This window comes from Mixophyes fleayi, chromosome 2, assembly GCF_038048845.1.
Source record: "Mixophyes fleayi isolate aMixFle1 chromosome 2, aMixFle1.hap1, whole genome shotgun sequence".
NCBI classification, from domain to species: domain Eukaryota; kingdom Metazoa; phylum Chordata; class Amphibia; order Anura; family Limnodynastidae; genus Mixophyes; species Mixophyes fleayi.
The window spans coordinates 249,969,632-249,989,160 of NC_134403.1; the positions used below are offsets into that span (position 1 = coordinate 249,969,632).

The 19,529-nt window shown below is 40.5% G+C and overlaps 1 protein-coding gene across 5 annotated transcripts in view; it reads right to left on the reverse strand.

The window, feature by feature from the left end:
- Positions 1-2,523: 2,523 nt before the first annotated feature.
- The window catches only part of SYTL1 (synaptotagmin like 1), a 59,847-nt gene continuing 42,841 nt past the window's right edge, over positions 2,524-19,529 (reverse strand). For 3 of the 5 annotated variants that reach the window (XM_075195795.1, XM_075195797.1, XM_075195796.1), the window contains exons 6-15: positions 11,523-11,568; positions 10,630-10,718; positions 10,420-10,524; positions 9,224-9,390; positions 8,936-9,038; positions 8,071-8,232; positions 5,986-6,064; positions 5,693-5,792; positions 4,560-4,765; positions 2,524-3,002 (exon numbers count right to left, since the gene is read on the reverse strand). In XM_075195795.1, the coding sequence (XP_075051896.1) occupies positions 2,866-3,002; positions 4,560-4,765; positions 5,693-5,792; positions 5,986-6,064; positions 8,071-8,232; positions 8,936-9,038; positions 9,224-9,390; positions 10,420-10,524; positions 10,630-10,718; positions 11,523-11,568 (1,194 nt within the window). In that variant the 3' untranslated portion in view covers positions 2,524-2,865. The remainder of the gene's footprint in view (positions 3,003-4,559; positions 4,766-5,692; positions 5,793-5,985; positions 6,065-8,070; positions 8,233-8,935; positions 9,039-9,223; positions 9,391-10,419; positions 10,525-10,629; positions 10,719-11,522; positions 11,569-19,529) is intronic. The other 2 variants (XM_075195798.1, XM_075195799.1) reach the window with 2 other exon arrangements.

Genomic DNA, 19,529 nt, shown 5'->3' on the forward strand with positions numbered 1-19,529 from the left:
GTTTCTTTTGTGAAATAATATGTCCCTGTTAACTTCCAAATAATTAACAATGCAAAATCCATAAACCCCTATATATAGACATATTGTTTATCCATGATTATGTTTTTAGCCTGGTTTTCAAGTTGTTGTTGCAAAAAGGAACACTATATATGGGTTTTTCACCCTTCTATTCACTATTGTCTATACATTTATACATTGAGACAATCTGGATTATTTGCAGCATATGCTGTTAGTACAGAATTATATCTTGCAGACAAAGAACTTCTCCAGCCAGTAAAAACTTGTTTAATGAAATGGGATTCAATGAGAAACTGTTTCACTGAGATTGTAAAAACAGTTTATCTCACTGAATCCCATGTGTGGTGCCCCAAAGCCCCGTTTCACAGCACAGAGGAGTGCATAAGCGCTTTTAAAATGCAGGGCTACAAGGGGTCAATTGTGCTCCTGGAGACTTGTGCCCAGGAGTGATTGACAGGAGGAGGATGAAGGTCCTGATTGGCTGGGGGAGTGACAGGAAGAGGATGTGCTGGAAGGAGGAAGAGAGAGCCGCATGGTAGAAGAAAAAAGGGGGCTGATGTGCAGCCGAGCAGAGAGGAGACTGAGCTGCTGCCGGAACCGGTGACGTTGCCAGCAAAGCGGACGGAGAACGGCTGGGGACACGCAATGGGGCGCCAAAGACAGTCTCCACTAACTGCAGAACACTCTCAAGGTAAAACCCTAGCCTGCAGTGTACTGCCCACACCCCAGTGTCAGGGGGAAGAGTGTTAAGAGAATCTACCCAAAACTGCCATTTCATTCTTGTACAAAGCAGGATACTGTTCCCTTTGTGGGAGCTCTTCCCCCAGATCATACCTTTACACAGGCTGTAGGGAACAATAAGACTGTCGTTTCAGCTATATCCTGTGTGTTGCTGATATCTGGACCCTATCCCCTGTTTCAGAGCACATGTGCTAGTAGAGATTTATTGACTGGTGAGAGAACAGCGCCATCTTGTGGCTGAACTGAGTAACAGCCCTGTGTTCTACTATAATACTCAACCCAGCCTACAGTTTTTAACAGCTCCCCTTTTCAGAGGAAGTACAGAGACTTAACCGGGACTGTTAACCCTTCTGGAAACCTCTGCAGGACATTTGAACACTACCAAATTCCTGTGCACAGGTCAGCCCAGGACTGAGTGGAAAATATGATAACACTACCGGGGATAATATTGGTGCACCAAATGTTTTAGAGGGATGTTAATGTTATGTGATTTACCTAAGAGTTGATTTATTGATATTGAGGGTGTGACATTCAGCGTTAGTGATACCGCTGCGATTCAAGTTAACCCAGTAGTAGATGCTAAGAGTGGGGCGCCTGACCCAGAGGGAATAGCACGGTACCCCAAACGCTTGAATTGGAAGGAGCCCTCTAGTGGGCGCGTAAGTGACCGTAAGAGTCTTGATTGGTTATTATCGATGGTTACTTGCATCATCACCAGTCAGATATCGTTAACTTGAGAGTAGTACCTGTGATTACCAGTGTGCCTTATTAGACAAAGTGCATTGAAGATGTTATCGCTATTGTGAGTTATACTCACCAGGTGTATGTTATATGTTAAATGCTATTGTGCTCTATACTGACAAGACGTATTATTTTGTCATTACTATTGGGCTGAGGGGGTCAGTGGCGCGGTGGCTTACCAAAACTATCCGTACCGCATTCTCAATAAACCGAAGTTGTTTGACCAACCCTTGTCCCTTTCATTGAAGTATTTATCTCCTGGCAACCGGATATCCAAAACAGAAAAGAACCTGACTATAGAGTACTCGACCACCACACATGTGTCTCTAAACAGCCTTCTCAGAGCCACATTTATTTTTATGCCTGAAAAACAAGGACCCTGATGCTGAGTGAGTACTATGCCAGTTTATGTAGCGTATCTTGCATTAAATCGCTCAGAGCATGCCATGAAAAGTGGGCACACACATTTGTATCTATGCAGATTGCCCTGATTCCACCATTTACAGCCACTTGCATCTAGAGAGGCGGGACATGGAAGGGAATGGGCGTCCTAACGTAGACCTAGTACAGTAAGGCAGTGTTTGCGCATATGCAAACGTATGCAGACCAGGACACAGACACGTATTTTCCTGTCCAAACTGTATTGTTTGAGAGTGGTGAAGGGCAGTTGCAAATAGTGGATAATGATGGTCACCAGCAATAGCTAACCATTTACAGATCTCGTGATTGACTGTGTGAGACTGCTCCGCTGACGCTAATATGTGCTTTCTTCATTGCACGTGCATGTGCTTTTGTACGCGTGTTTAAGCAATTAGATTATGCTACTGGTGCAGACCCTCATGTCTCTTGCACCTTTATTAGTGAATGCAATTTGCAGTTGCGATTTTATGCGCAGTTGCCGCCAAAGGTGTTTTATAATGTTGTGTGATAGCAAGGTTAGTGCTTCCTATAACCACGTCTATTTATTTAAATAACTACTTAAATATTAATGTGTTCACAATTTAAATATGCTTGAAAAACATATACATAAAAGTACACATCTTTTATTAAGTTTTTGTGATACAGATCTTCTTTTACTATAGTTTTTATTTCAGGGGCAGTGTCTCTGAACTAAGTGTGATTTTTCTTTTTCTGTATTGCACATTAGCAGAGCTGTTCAGGTGATATAATGGAGTACATAATTTCTGGGTAATCTAGTAGTCCTAAACAGTGTCTGGGATTAAAATGTAGTTTTTCGTTAGGAAAAAATCCATTGTAAAATAATATTTGCCATTTGTGGCAAATATTAGTCTATCAGTGTTGTGAAAGATTTGTCTGCTGGGGTCTGAATGGGATCTCATCTCAGACGTCTGGACTGCATGGAAATCAGCGAGGAGTCAGGTTCTGTCTTAGAGGCAGTGTCACTTCTCTCCATTCTCCTGGATTTTTTATGACTGTCTCCCAGAATATCTTCTCCTGTTCTGTGGAATCCATCCAGCTGACCGGAACATTATAACTGCTCCCTGAAACATCCAAGAAGAATTTTACAAAACATTCAAGATATTACCTCACCTAAGAATAATATTAATAAACTGTAGAACATGTAAACCATTGCTAAGACAACAGTGTATATTCCCAAGCACAATGCTTACAAAAAAAACAATAGTGCTGCTTAGTGGACACAATAGGAAGGACAGACATAACAGAAAAATGTAAGCACATTCAGGAAGTAGCTATTACTGAAGAATACAACTAAATGGAAGGATTGATAGGCCAATGTGTTTTTTATTAACATTGTATGTTTCATAATTATATTTTAATCAAAATACAATAGTGGTCAATTTATTAAACTTGAATTTGTCTTGGTATACTCTCACCATACTGTGGAATGAACAGCATATGAAGGTACATGAATACTCTCTCATTCATTGTGCCCCACAGTTATTGCAGATTAGCGTTTCAGGACATTCCTAGCATTCAAGTATTATTCTGCTCAGGGGATGGCTGGCTTATTTTAGCCCGGGGGTCAATATTCGATTCAGCAGCCTATAAGGTACATTTTAAAGAGAAAAAAATGCAGGTGGCCCAGTGATAAAGCCCAAGGTAGTCCACTATGGGACCGGTCCGGGGGGCAGATGCCCCGCAGGCCCCAAGCCTAGCCTGCCCCCGATTCTGCTGTCATAAGGGATGTACTTGACCAGCAACAATGTACAGATATAATGTTGCATTCAAGCTCTACTGTGAAATTGCAGGAACTGGGATGCCTCATGGCAATGTTTTTCCATTTGTCCAGTGTTTACATTCTGTAGCTTAATGAGTAGACTGGGGCTTTGGCTGCCATACCCTATCTGTGACAAGATTCCGCTAACATGCAGAGTCACTTAAGTTTTGTTTTTTTTACTATTTTCTCTCTCTATATATATATATACATTAATAATTGTCTGTACATATGATGTTGTCACCTAATAAACTGGCTTCTCACACTATTCTGAAAAATATTCCCTCTCTTACATTATTATAGTAACTGAATTCAGCAGAAATTAAATTATATGTTCACTATGTGCTTGGGGTATAACATTGTGACAGTGATTCCCAACCTGTGTGCCAGAACAAATCTTTGTGTCAACTAAGAGGCTAGATATGTCATAAGCACTTAGGTGTTATAAAGAAGTTGAAAAATATGCAACAGTTCATATGTGAACTATATTTTCATAAAAAGCTAAAGAGTCAGCCTACATTTGCCATTCATTTTACATTTACTTATATTTCTTTCTGATTATGGTATATTACAATAATTTAACACAGGTATGTCCACCTAGAAAGCATATCACAGGAATTATGTTGACATTATGTTGCTGTTATAGTGACCCAGAAACCCACTAGACATTTGAAATGAAGTGCATTTGCACATTGTAATTATGCATCTCATACAAGATTTGCTGCACTGCATGGCATGTGTGCACACCTTGCCGCTGCATTTTCATCTACACATATCTGACACTTGTGGCCCCTTGTGCTTTTAATGGTAGATATGGGGCGTTCACGTGCGAGTGGAGTACAGTGAAGGTGTTGAGTTTTACCTCGACCAGTGCTGAGACGAATTCCTCCCAGTGGTTGACTAGATATAGCTCCTTGATCCCAGACTCTGAATTCCACACAGGCTTCGGCCAAGTCCTCTACACGGAAACCATCATAAACCATAGTGTGATTGTACGCTGGTCTTAAGCTACGTGGGATCACTCGTGTGCGCTGAATACTGGTAGGACTGTCATCTGGGAGCACACAACTGCACAGAGGGAAGTCAGGGGTGAGAAACTGGCAGGACTTAATAAAGTTGAGTCACATATGAGGTAACGGAAGAACCGGATAGATGTAGAAGTGCAAATGGAGTAACATACAGCTGCAAGTATTAGGGATTTGAGAAGTGGGACAAGATTAGGTGCCGTAGTTTGTGTAGAATCGCTCTGCGCTTGCCCAGAACTGGACCATATGCCAGTGATCGCTACAACATCCAATTAATCTTCCAGTGCAAAGGACCCTTACTATGTACAGCCTATGATTTCATGGGCGGAATGGGGAGGGGAATGGGCGTATGCACGTAGTCAATGTACAGTAATGGAGTGCCAACCTCGATCACACTTCTGTTGTATCACTTGCACCAGCTACAGGTCGGGTGTAAGTGCCAATTACTAGTGATGATAACTGTGCATGTATGCTAGATCATGCGTTTGCAATCAGGAGCAACTATAAAAATGCATTTTATGTATAGTAGACATTCATAACACCCTAATAAATCTCTTTTATGGAGATTTTTTTTTTTTTTTTTTTAAAAAACAACTTTTCTTATGTTTTCATGTTTTGTCATTAATGACTATATTATTAACAGGTGACATTAAATGAATAGTTTTTTTTCTCTGCATACTTTTGGGACTTTATATTCCCCATATGTATTGAATGTTATCCTGCAGTGTATTGTCTATCAGAGCAGAGCGCTGATATCATATATAATATATATCTGTTTCTAGAACCGTATTCAACAAGAAATATTTCTACAGATGCGCTCCTAGTTCAATACAGACGTGTCTTTGCCAGATTTACGCGTGCTTTTAAAAAAAGGCAATTTACGTTTGTTTTGTGTGCTGTAATGTATCAGAAGTGAAAAGGATGAAAGCACAAATTTAAGTGCAAAAATTCACTTTTTCTGTAATTATACCATTTTACGTAAGAACTGACATTCCCAGCTTTATGAGGAACAAGCTGTTGAGCCTCCTTCACCCAAATGTTCAGTTCTCCTGTAGGTGGAAGACCTAAACCTGCCAGAAGGGAGAGAAAGTATTACAATGGTAACTCAAATGAAACAGGTGAAGGAAAAGGGGTTGGCTTACAGTATAACTTTTTGGGGGAATGAAGAGAGGAATAAAGATGAGGCAGTCATAAACTATTTAAGGCATGGAAAATAAAAAACCATGAATAAAGAGAGTAAGCATAAAACTTTGGAAAACTTACCATCAGCACCCTGGGGATTGAATTTGACAGCCAAATTGAGCCTTCCTCGACTATACAAAAAGTCTGGTGAAAGTGGTGTCTGTGGGAGACAAAAGAGATCAGAGAAGGTCTCCAGGTTGTTAACTAGAAGGGCATTTCTAGAAGGTCAAACATTTCATCAGATTACAGAGGGAAGTAAAAAAAGAAAGCAATGTGCATAGTAACGAAACAGTTAAGGAGCAATAGGGGATATGTAGCAGTGGATAAAAAAACAGCTGGACTGTTAAGGATGGATCATTGCATTAATGGCTTGATATAAGTCAAAAGGGCATAGGACAAATAAGCAGAGGTGACTAATAAAGGGCTCACTGTGTATGTTCCCATAATCTTCACATCAACCTTAACAACTTCTTAAACATTTATATCAAATAAACACACAGAGTCATATATAAGTTTGCTAAAAATTGGAGGACATTTATTATTATATTAGTATTAAACTAAACCTATGGTGGCGGAGAAAGGGCACTGCGATACAGCTCCCAAGCTGATATGACCAGATAACGTGGAAAACTGGCGCAAACCGCCGTACATCCACTAACCATGGGGAACACATCCCAAACTATTATGCGCTGAATTGGCGTCAGAGTGACTGCCCCTTCTAAACTCACGCTGCCCTCCCTCACCGAGCCTGACAAGGGACCTTCCTGACCGAAGGACCAAAAAAGGAGTTACTGGTGCCTCTAAGGGGACAGTGACCTGCGGCCAACTACCTTTGCGCCCACCAGGGCCGTAACTAGGGCTGTGCGACAGGGGCGATCGCCCAGGGTGCAAAGATGAAGGGGGCGCAATTTAGGAATATTTTAGGTTCATTTGGTTAAACTTGAGGATTAGGGGGGCGGCATTTGTCTTTCTCGCCCCAGGCACTAGAATTCTAAGTTACGGCTCTGGCGCCCACTAATCAGCCGCTGAACGCAGTGCCTTCCTACCGCAAACCTTGCCACAAATGATACTTTAACTAAGGAGTGGTTGGGTGGGATCTCGTGCTGAAGATTGAGGCAAACCAGGAAGTGCCGTCTGCTATATTCAATCCAGGACCCTCCCACAGGAGCTACCATTGGTCGGGCCCCACCCAATGTTAACCCCTTCAGGTAAGTGTTTAGCCTGTTACAAACCCTGTCGCCCTTTAAGTGCGTTCAACCTAAAAGCCTCACTTGTCATTACAGCAGAGTAGAAACAAGTTGGATGTATGAACTCTGTTTCACACAGAGGCAGGGGCGGATTGGCCATACAACCTACTGGGACTTTCCCAGTAGGGGAACTAAAATGTTCCTTGCCCCGGAGGTAGGTTGGGCCGACCAGAAGCATAGGCTGTGGTATTTTGTACGGGTGCTGGTTAAGCCCCGGAGTTATGTTTGGCAAACCAAGAGCGCGGGCCTTGATGCAGCTTTAACGTGGCAGGGGAACATTTTACAGGATAAACAATGTGGGTGAAGCGCACATTCATAATAGCAGGATTTGGAACCCGTTTCCTTCAAAGAGTCAACTTAGATTCAGTGCAAGTATAGCTACTTCAGGCTGTCTTGCGGAGCGTTAAATTTAGCCCAGAGGGGTGTTGGTTCCGGGCGCCTGGGGGACGGTTGTCCCGATAACATACAAATGCTAAAGGCGCTTATAAATAGACATGCAAAATACAGTGTTCTCCCGCTATCATAATTATTATTAAAATAATAAACAAAAGATTTAAATTTGCCAGCAAAGTCGGTGTGGTGTCTTTTATTATAGCACATAATGTTTGAGGTTGAAGCAGAAGGTCTGATGTTATGTCATTTTATGTATACTGTATCAAAAGGAACATATGATGCCAGCTTGCCCATCTCATAATATACATGAATCATTATAATAAACATTAATCACTCTATTTATGAAGATGTAATTGTCAATATGTACCTAAAGTCATATTTTAATATGGCTCTCTCAAATGTGCTTTTCATCTAATTTCTTCAAACTATAATAAAAAAAAAGGGCATAATTTAATTATGGCACAGCGTAGCCTATCTTTCTGAATTTTAGACTGAGGACAGATATCTCTTTCATGATGAGACTCACTCGTGGCTGAAGGTTGTGCCAGGCAGGCTGAGTTTGGCTCCAGTCCCAGGTTGCAAGATCCAACTCTACCTCTCCCAAGAAAATGTTCCTTGCTAGTGATCCCCGATGCCACACGGACAGGTTTAGGAAACGGCTTTGTAGCTCTGACCTCTCAAGCTTGTACTGTCATGCAAGGAGAGACAATATTGGAGATACTCTCGACTTACCTAACTGTTACATTTCTGAAATTTTGGTCAAAGTCACATATATTACACAAGTAAGGAAGTGCAATCTGTTTTAAGTAAAATTAATAATGTTTAAGTATAATCTTTCTGAGATCAGTCCCGTTTTTTTTAAATCTGTAACGAGAGTGTTCACTTTCAAGAATTCAGACAGCTGGTACATTGGGGTTAACAAAATGAGTTGAGGCATGATCCTAAAGCATGCATGTGGCACTGACAGGGTAAGTCAGAATGAACAAGAGGAACCCAAACCCCCACTCTGGCATATACATTATATTTAACAAATGCCACAGACTCTGCTAGGTGTAAGTCTTCATTAGGTTTTCTGCCATAGTATATAATAATTCATGGTCAATACATGTACCTTGATAGTTACTTGCCAGAGCCGTAATTTAAAATTCTAGCGCCAGGGGCGAGAAAGACAAATCCGGTCCCCCTAGCACTCAGTTTTTACCAAATGAACCTAAAATATTCCTAAATTGCGCCCCCCTTCAGTGCTGTGCCCTGGGCGATCGCCCCTGTCGCACAGCCCTAGTTACGGCCCTGCTTGGCACCCTATGACACTGTCATCGTGTCACTAAGAATCCTCTATGGCTATAATGACATAGTAAGGTAGACTGAGGTTACATATTAGTTAAACCAACCTTAAGGGTTTCATTGAAGAGAGGATCCAGAGTTTTTTTCTTCACCTTTGTTTTCCTCTTGCCTTGCACAGATTTGTCAGGGAGTAAATAACACTTCACATACCTAGGGTATAGAGAAGAAAAGAGAAGTTAAATACCCCTCTTCTGTCAAGACCCTTTCAATAATAACACGGAGAGCTGAATTTAAGTGAACCATAATTTAGGTCACATCTCTTTAACAACTAATGTATCTCTACCTCTTGAATATATTAATTTTCTCAGTAACACTCTGCATTCCCACCCACTCACGAGTTAGAAGTCTGCTTGTGTGCTGGTGTTAGGTCCCTGCACTGTATAATCAGGACTCTCAGCTCCTTCTTGGTTGCATCGTATTGAAGAGAGAATTGGATCCAGCCTTGGACCTCTAGTGAACGGAACTCTCCTGCACTGAACAGACTCATCATGCTGCCTGAGAGCTGTAAAATAAAGAATGGGTTTCATAATCTGACACAAGAAGTACAATTCAGGTTAAATACTGCAGCAGGAGCATTTGTTCACGGAGCAGAAATGCTTGTTCCAAAGCACCTCATAAACAAAAACCCAAAATGTAGACTTCTAAGTAGAATTAAAAACATTGTGATTTCAGATTGGATGTTCTCATTATCAGGAAAGACTAAGGGGCATATTTACTAAACTGCAGGTTTGAAAAAGTGGAGATGTTGCCTATAGCAACCAATCAGATTTTAGGGCCTGATTCATTAAGGATCTCAACTTAAGAAACTTCTTATTTAAGTCTCCTGGACAAAACCATGTTGCAATGCAAGGGGTGCAAATTAGTATTCTGTTTTGCACATAAGTTAAATACTGACTGTTTTTTCATGTAGCACACAAATACTCGATAGCTTATTTGTACACTGAAATTTAAAGTTGATATTTGTCTGCTACATGAAAAAACAATCAGTATTTAACTTATGTGCAAAACAGAATACTAATTTGCACCCCTTGCATTGTAACATGGTTTTGTCCAGGAGACTTAAATAAGAAGTTTCTTAAGTTAAGATCCTTAATGAATCAGGCCCATAGTTATCATTTATTTAGTACATTCTACAAAATGACAGCTAGAAACTGATTGGTTGCTATAGGCAACATCTCCACTTTTTCAAACTTGCAGTTTAGTAAATATACCCCTAACACTTCAATAAATCTGCCATAAATGTTTCTTGATGTGATCTTAAAAGGGAGCTCAACTTATTTTTTTCTATTTATCAAATAAACATCCCACAAGTATTACAACGGCAAGGAATAACTTTCCTGGCTAACAGATTAAAATAAAGAGTGTATGCTGGCCAGGTTGTCAGTACAACTGATTGGATGCCAGCCATGGCGTGTCCAATAGAGACACACAATTGCATTAATACACTGTTATACAAAATGATGCATTTGCATATCATGATCATAACAAAAACAAAACAAAACAGTGCAAAGAACAAATACATTTGTCTTACAGATTTACTATCCAACGTTGGCACAGATGGACTGTTGTTGAGACTCCTACGTCCTTTATCTCCTGGGCCCTTCATGATAGCTGGGTCATGTTCAACATGATTTTCCTGAAAAACAAGCACGTCAAACACTGTAAACTACCATATATACTGTATCAAAATTTCAATAATGCTGTTGTCACTATGATGTTCAGTATTTCTTGGCCAACTTACCTCTCTTGCCAGAGCAACTGGAGATAAGTTTATCTCTTCCATATCCATTTCTCCAATGCTTGGGATACGACGACGGACAGGAAAAAGGTCTTGTGGTACATGGTGAAAAGTTGTAGAGACAAAATGAAGCAGTAAGTGAGTGTCAAATGTGCTTTAAGTATCAAACTCTCTCCTCCATTACCTCATAATAATTCACCTAAAGAATTGAAGTTTTTAAGTTGATTCTGCAACTACCCCTCAAAAAAACACAGTTTTTCTGTCATCAACTGACGGCTTAGCAGGGGCACACGCAGGGGGTGGGGGGGTTGTGGGTCTCCAGAAACCCCTCCTCTCCACTAAAGAAGTGCCTTACATAGCGGCACTGTACTATACAGCAGCCGTGGTGCTGTAAAAGAAGCATCCGCTGTATAGTACAGTGCTGCCGAAACTGAGCTGCGCGGGCGCATGCGCGGCAGCTCTCTCGCTTTTTTTTGGGGGTGGTGGAGCGGAAACCCCCCCTTAAAAATCCTCCATACGCCCCTGCTTAGTGGTACTTAAATGTTAGGTCATGCTCAAATGAGTGTCTCAGAAGAGTAAGACATTGCTAGCAAACTCTTGTAACCATTCTTTAAACTGTGATAGTGTGAGTTCAAGGGAGACACTACTTCAATCCCCACAGATTTCTGGACACTCTGCAGTCTATGGCAATAGTCACACTCAATAATCTCCACAGAGCAAAATTCTCTGCATAATCCTTTTTTCTTATTGTTAATTAAATATTAGCTTTATAATGTGGCCACTGTATGATATGATGTGGGCATTCTATAAACCTTATTTATAATATGCTAAGACTTAAGTGGGATGCGACAGTGACAAACTGAGCGGATGGGTGATGCAAAGGTATGGTTACTAACCTGGTGTGTCACTTTCCTCTTCCTCTTTTGAAGAGCTGTAACCATCCTACAAAGGAAAGAAGATCTATTAACGACAAAACCTGCCAGGCCTGAATCCATGCTATAAGTGTAAAGCAATATGTGCTAATTAAGACAGTATTTCTACCACCAATTAGCTTCAGAAAAATGTGCTCAAATCTGAGAGCTGACACACTAATGACTGAGACTAGCTGGCTGTCAGAATGCATTTCAGTTATTTGTGGGAAAATATTATATTGGGCCCCACAAAATATTTTTGTTTACTCTGCAACTTTGACCAGTTTGTGGGCAAGGCAAAGGAGGTATTTGTCATGGGCTCTCATGGATCAGGTTTTCAATATAAATGTAAAAGGAATAAGGCTATATTTGTTTTTTAACCAAAGTTAAAAACAAAACGACTTATTTAATCTGACTATTTATAAAAGGCCAAACAGCATGTGTGAATAATTTGCCTAATTTTGTGATGGGATTTATTGATTGATGCCTTGGGACCAGGCCAAGCACACAATTGAGTAAATTTTAGCTTTGAAGTGGGAAACAGACCTGAGAGCACATCTCCTGGAAGTAATTCGGCATGAACTTTAAAGATTAAGGAGGACATTTTCCAAAGGCCATTTTGGTTAATGATTTTGAGAACATGAAAGTCGATGGATTTCCTATCCTGTGCTTTGGAGGGTGAAAGCAAAATCAGGGGCGATAAACCAGTGGATACTGCAAGTGATTTCCCCTAAACGCTGATAACTCCCCCTAAACCACTGTCATTTTTCTGAATTTTTTTTTGAAAAATTAGTTTAGCATAGATAATTTTTATTGAGCCCTAAAAACTTGAGCGACAGACCCACTAAAAAAGACCTCCCATTTACTAATTTTCAGCGTATACCAAAATAATAAAGAAGCACAAAATATACGCAACTCCTCTGAGTTGCATTGACTCAAAGTGTAAATTGTATGTTGCGTATAAAAGATAGGTATAAAAGATGCGTTGTGGAAAAGTTAGCATACACAGAAGCATCTCCAGAAGGATATAAATACATTAGAAACTGTACAAAGAAGGGCAGCTAAAATGGTGCATGGCCTACAGCACAAAACTTACCCGGAAAGACTAAAAGAACTTAATATGTATAGTTTGGAGCAGAGAAGGGAAAGGGGGGACATGCTAGAAACTTTCAAATATATCAAGGGTTTGAAAAAGGTACATGAGGAAAATATTTTTCAAAATAAGAGAAGTACTAGAACACGTTGACATGCACTGAAACGGAAAGAAGTAGGTTCAGAGGAAATTTGAGGAAAAACTACTTCACAGAAAGGGCAGTGTCATGATTTCTTCTGTAGCACAGTTCTTTCCTCCTCTCCAGAGCCGGTGAGTGCCGATGCAGACTTTCCCGAGTGCTGGACTGCACTTGGAACGCAAGGCGGAAGTGAACGGATGCTGACACAGATCAAAAGTTTAAATTGTCTAATTCTTGTTGTTCCAATGCGTTTCATTCACAAACAGACTTTTTCAAGGATACTACTTGCTGTGAGTTGGGACTATATATACTTCTGCCTCCAATTGAATATACAACGCTTTGACTTATTAAAAACTTCACTGACTTCAATAGAATAAAAACAATAATACTTTGTCTTATTTAGAGTATATTATCACATTTGGGTACATAATGAAATAAAAGATTAAATTACATGAATTTTGATTATATTATAGTTTGTAAGAAATGAGCCTAAATCAAAATTTAGATTCAGACCCATTGGGGCAAGGGTCTTTAATGCAAAAATCCGTCTAGTTACTATTTTGGAAATATGTCTGCTATAGTCACCCCCTCTCCAGTCTTTAGTTACATGCTGGATTCCTGAAAAAATTAGACCATCTGGATTTTTATTGTGGTGGAGTAAAAAATGATTGGACACGCTGTGGGTGGTAAGTCCTTTTATGATATTATTAATGTGCTTCGCAATGCGGATTTTAGTTTTTTTTTGTTCGGCTCACGTATTAGATTCTGCATCGGCACTCTTTATCCATCTTTAATATACGCCAATGTTTCTTAATAGATGTTTCAAGTGGTTTGATATTACTGCTATACTTTGTGATAAATAATTTTTCCATTTTTGATGATGATTCTCTGGATTGTTTATAATTCAAAAGATCTTTCTAATCTTGGACCTTTACTTTTTCTAAAGAATCTTGAACCAATTTTTTGTTATATTTCCTTTCCAGGAATATCTATTTCAATTCCTCTCTTTGTTTTACGAAAGTTTCCCTTTGCATACAGTTCTGTCGAAGTCTTTTGAATTGGCCTCCAGGAATGTTCTTAATCCATGTTGGATGATGATTGCTGCTAACTAGCAAGAAATTATTGGTGTCAACGCAATCTCCGAAATCTTCTTACGGGTAGTAATATACCATTACAAGAAGATAAAACTACAACCCTTAATAAAGGTGTTTTCTATTGTAACAACTGAGTGGGATATAAAAAGAAAGGTAAATTCACAACTAAACCCATTACAGAAATCACATCTAAGGTTAATCATGAGTCATTTTATATAAAAACCCATATGGATTGCATAGAAGAAAGAAGAAATCATGACAGGGACAGTGCTAGTTTAAGATGATCTGTGTTTTATACTCAATTGTTGAAGGCGATCCCACTGTTATGTGCCTGCCAACGAGGTACTCCATCCTACTCATTTCATCTGTAAAAGAGCTATAACATTTACCCACTAAGGAATTAGTAAGGGCACCTTGTGTATGCTAACTTTTCCACAGCACTGATACTTCTTTTATACCTATTATTTATACCCAACATACAATGTACACTATGAGTCAATGCAACTCAGAGGAGATGCATACATTTTGCGCTTCTTTATTATTATTTTGGAATAGAATGAAGTTTGAATAGAAGCTGCACTGCATCAACATAGGGAGTGCTCATTATTATATTTTACTGATTTTCAGCGGTTTGACAGTGAGTACATTTGAGATTGTTGAGAGTTTTCTGGTTGTTTCTTGTACTTTTGTTCTTTATTTGTCTGTTTATTTATTATATTCTGTCTATTTTACTTTATTTCTTGTCTGTTTTTGTGTGTGAGTGCTTTCTGAGTGTCAGTTTTGTTTTTGGGCTTATGTGCTGTGTTGGTACTTCATTGAAGTTTTTTAATTGAACATATGAAGTTAGAAGCTTCTACTGTTTTTATTACCAGCATACTTACCACCATCACCAATAAGTTATTGCTATATGTATGAATTTTATTAAAGTGTATCTCACATACAATGGTTATATTAGCATTTTATAAATAGAGATTGCTGATCTGTAATTATGCTGTAATTATCTACTTGCTACCATGCAGGCCTGATCCAGAGTAAGTGGTCAGGAGAAATGCCTGGCAATCCCGGGGAGATAGTGAGCCCTTAGATAAGAGAAACAATGTCAATGAAGTACAGAAATAGGTAGCTAAAATTCAAAGGATAAAGCAGCAATTATCAAATATGCAGCTAAGACATCTGCTTTTATTATTTACTTAAATATTGTCTCACGCCTGTCTCCCGTGGCTGCCGCCCGGGAGCCGGCAAGCCTACCTTTCTCTTGATTCCCCACTCTCCTCTGGCTGTCATGTCGGCGGCGGTTCTGCGCATGCGCAGAGACCGTCTCACCTTTCTTACCTTCCCTGCTCTTCCATTGGCTGTCTGTTATTGGCACTCCTTTATAAGGTTTCTCCCCTCACCTCTCTGTGCTGGTTCTTCTCGTTAGACTCCTGGCCTGGAAGCAGCTACTGTGTCTCCCTCTGGATCGCTATCTCTCTAGTGTACTGCCGCAGATCATTGCTCACCAGAACCACTCATTAGTGGTAACTACCGCAGATCATCGCTCTCTATCTCTCCAGTGTACTGCCACAGATTATCGCTCACTACATCCACTCCTTAGTGGTAACTGTTGCAGATCATCACTCTCTATATCTCCAGTGTACTGCCACAGCTCATCGCTCACCAGATCCACTCCTTAGTGGTAACTGCCGCAGATCATCGCTCGCTATCTCTCCAAGCCACAGATCATTACTCACCATACTCGCTCCTTAGTGGCAATCTGGTACCTACCTTCACTACCTGGTGCTCGGTTCTCTCACACCTCTCACTGGGAACTTCCCTAGAGGGTCACGACCTGCAGGGTGGAAGCCGTGAAGCCCAAATTCCCTTGCGGGAAACCCTGGCGAAGACCTTCCACTCTGTTAGACTCCACGCCTCTGGGTGAAGTACTGCCAATCCCAGCTGAGACCCAGAAGGATACCACTCATCCTAGTAGATTTGTGACAAATATAGATTTTACATTTTACATTAGGTCTTTTTAACTCCAGAGTTCAATGCCACCTCCTGGTGAGAGCACTACTGTGTTGCATGGAAATGTTGAAGACATTGATTGACAACAGTGCCAACAGTTAAATGATTGGCATTGACAGCTAAAGACTCTTTGGTCCTAGTGAAAAATGTACACATGGTGCTGCCCATGAAGAAGCAGGGCTGTTGAGTAACCATTAGAGATGTTCTAGTCTTGAATTCTCACCAGAGTGCTATGCTGTGTTCTCATTGCACAGTGCTTTTAATTTAGAATGCCTTCTAAAATCAGAACATTCTGATACTTCTTTGGTGGCAAAAAGAGCATAAGAACCAAGCGATCATGGTCAGGCTGCCTGCTTAAATAAATACTTTGGTTATTTATTCCTTGTGTGTGTGGATTCACCTTCATTCTATCTGCTTGTGTACAGATTCCAGCTGTTATCTTCTGTGTGGATCCTCCTCTCATCAATCTATGCCTGTCTCCCCTACTGGCTATCTGGGGTAGTAGCTTCTGGAGCCATTTCTGAGTCTCGGGGTTCCAGCTTCCAGTTCCAGGCCTACCCCAGGTTCTGAGTTCTGAGCTGTCCAGGGCCAGTTCCAGGCTTAGTCTGTTCGGGAGGTTGCCATCCCTGTATATCCTCTTCCTGAGTTCTGAGTCTTTCCAGTCCCAGTTGTGGTACTTTATTTGCCTCAGTCGCTGAATTATTGGAGGTTCTGAGTCTCTGGTCATGGATTCAGGTCCTCCCTGTTCCCTCATCTAGGTTCCAGTCCATCAGGTCCAGATTCCAGACATTTATTTCAGTATGGAGTCCAGTCCAGCATTCCTCCTCCTAACATCCATTATACGGGATTAGAGCAAACTCTATGAGCAAGACATTCATCCGGCCTCTCAGTTTCCACTAGACTCCTGCCACAGCTAGTCCCAGGGGTCCCGAGACGGATCCCAGAAACCCTAATGCCGTGACAGGGAAGGCAGTGGTGGATTAACGTAGGCAATGAACAGTAAGGGCATTTCAACGCAGATGCGATCGATCTAAGTCCTTGGTTTCTCGTAAGTATGCTTGGTTTCAGCTGTTTCATTTGCATCAGCTACAGGGCTGGTGTAAGTGCCAACTGTTAGTGATGACTGACATGGCAAAGTCTTTGTTTTAAAAAGCTAAACGTATGCATGCCACTATTTAGCACATGTGTATGTAAGATACACTATAGAAAAGCATTCTTTGTACAGAACATATTGAAAGCATCTTGATTTATATATTGAATGTAAAAATAATAAAAATGTTTTCATTAAAAAATTATAGTTATATTAATATTGTATAATAGTTGTTTGTTTATTTTATAATGTAATATAATATTTTTTGTATGTGATCTGATGTGAGTTTATATTACACATCTGCTTGTACGTATACTACAGTCTGTTCTGTCTGTCTACGTAAGGCAAGTACCATTTAGGCAGAGCATACTTACACCCCGATTCTAATCGAAATGCATCTTGAGATCCACTTTAAATTGAATGTGGTCGGAACTATGCTCAAATTCCGTGCTCTCTTTTAAAATGCAACTTTCATGCAAAGTGTGTCCAAACATGAATCAGGCCTCTTTTGTGGGATATCACTGATTAAAAACTAGTTATAAGCATATGAATATCTTCTGTTTTTTATTGTATTACTTATTACAGGTCCTTGTAGTTCGCCATGATGTTAATGGATGATGTATTAGTAATATTAAATAGGATTACCATGTGTGGAGTTTAGTCTCCAGCCCAAGACCTGGAATATTAGCTCACACAGAGCCCGGCGCCACAAACTTTCTCAACTGACAGATCCGCAGATCCTGCTAAGTGTTTACGATCCAGATGTCCCCCTCTCTCTCTCAGTAATCTTCACTCATATTTTATACCCTAGTCACATTTTTGACCACCTAAAGTCTTATAAGGGCTGGAGACGAGATGTGGAATTCCCAGCACACAATGGGGCCTATATATTAAACCTTCAATTGGCGTCTATTCCTTGAAAACAGCAGTTTTCGGGGAATAGACGCCAATTGAAGTATTTGCCTCATCTATCAACAATGCATCTATCAACAGTGCATTCTGCTGCACTTTTTTTCATAATACATAGCAGTCCCCATAGATGTCTATGGGGACTGCTATGTACCGCAATTTAGCAAATTTTGAAAAAAACTTTTGCACATGTGGTAATGTGGTACCGTTTCTGATCCTTTTCAGCACTGTTATGCTCTGCTCCAAAGAGCAGAGCTTTACAGCGCATGTGCAGCCCTGTCACATGACCCAGGTCCTTCGGGTCAGTGCTGTTTTGATGCCTGTGTGCATGCCCGAGTTATCAATCGGTGCATGCGCACAGGATTTGACAGGAGTAACAAAGAAGCCATCCTGGATCGCATTACGAAGATGGAGTGGTAAGATGTTTTTTTTCACAGGAACAGTAGTATATCGGAACTGCTGTTCCTGTGTTGGTTTTTAATAAATTTGAGAAATATCAATGCAATAAGGATTGAAAGATATTTTTATTTTTTTGCAAATATGGATAAATGTGCCCCTATGTGTTTGATCGGATTAACAGCAACTCTGGGGGTAGCAAGGTTGCTATTTAATGTAGCAGACACATTGTATTCACATGTCTCCATATACACACAGGGGACATAGCAAAAATACTCTAATTTATTAATTAAACATTTTACTACATATTAAGGAACCATCTTAAACACAGTGGTCTCTTAATAAGTGTCGGTCTGTCAACAATGACTGTGTGGATACTGGGCAGCACGGTGGCATAGTGGTTAGCACTTATGCCTTACAGCACTGAGGTCATGAGTTCAATTCCCGACCATGTCCTTACCTGTGTGGAGTTTGTATGTTGCCTCCCCGTGTTTGCGTGGGTTTCCTCCGGGTGCTCCAGTTTCCTCCCACACTCCAAAAAACATACTGGTAGGTTAATTGGCTGCCAACAAAATTGACCCTAGTCTGTTTGTCTGTATGTCTCTGTATGTGTGTGTGTATGTTAGGGAATTTAGACTGTAAGCCCCAATGGGACAGGGACTGATGTATATGAGTTCTCTGTACAGCGCTGCGGAATTGGTGGCGCTATATAAATAAATGATGATGATAATCTATTTACCTGCTCAACTGCACAAAGTTTCACCTGGGTTTTATAGTGCCACAAGATCTCTCTGAAAGTGCTATTTTAAAAATATATGAATGCAGCAGTATGGTTTTCTGCACAGAATACGCCATACCTGCCAACTCTCCCGGAATGTCCGGGAGACTCCCAAAATTCAAATCAGTGTCCCGGGAGAGCAGACAAGTCTCCTGCATCCCGCAATTCCCTGGCCAGAATAACGCGATTTGCAGTGAATCACGGCATTTTTACAACCCCCCCCCAACAAAATGTCATTTCCGTCGCGGGGGCGGGCCAAAATGACCAGACTTGCCTGAAAGTAGGCAAGTATGGTATATGCATATGGACATCACAGTACATAATGCAGGCACATTTAAAACATATATGAAATACATATGCCCCCTTTGACTTGGGCATTAACTACAACATATTTTCTATCATAATGAAGTCTGTCATGATGGGACCAGGGATAATAGTATCATCCCCTATTAGTGTGAGGAATGAGGAACAGATTGTCTGGGTGATAAG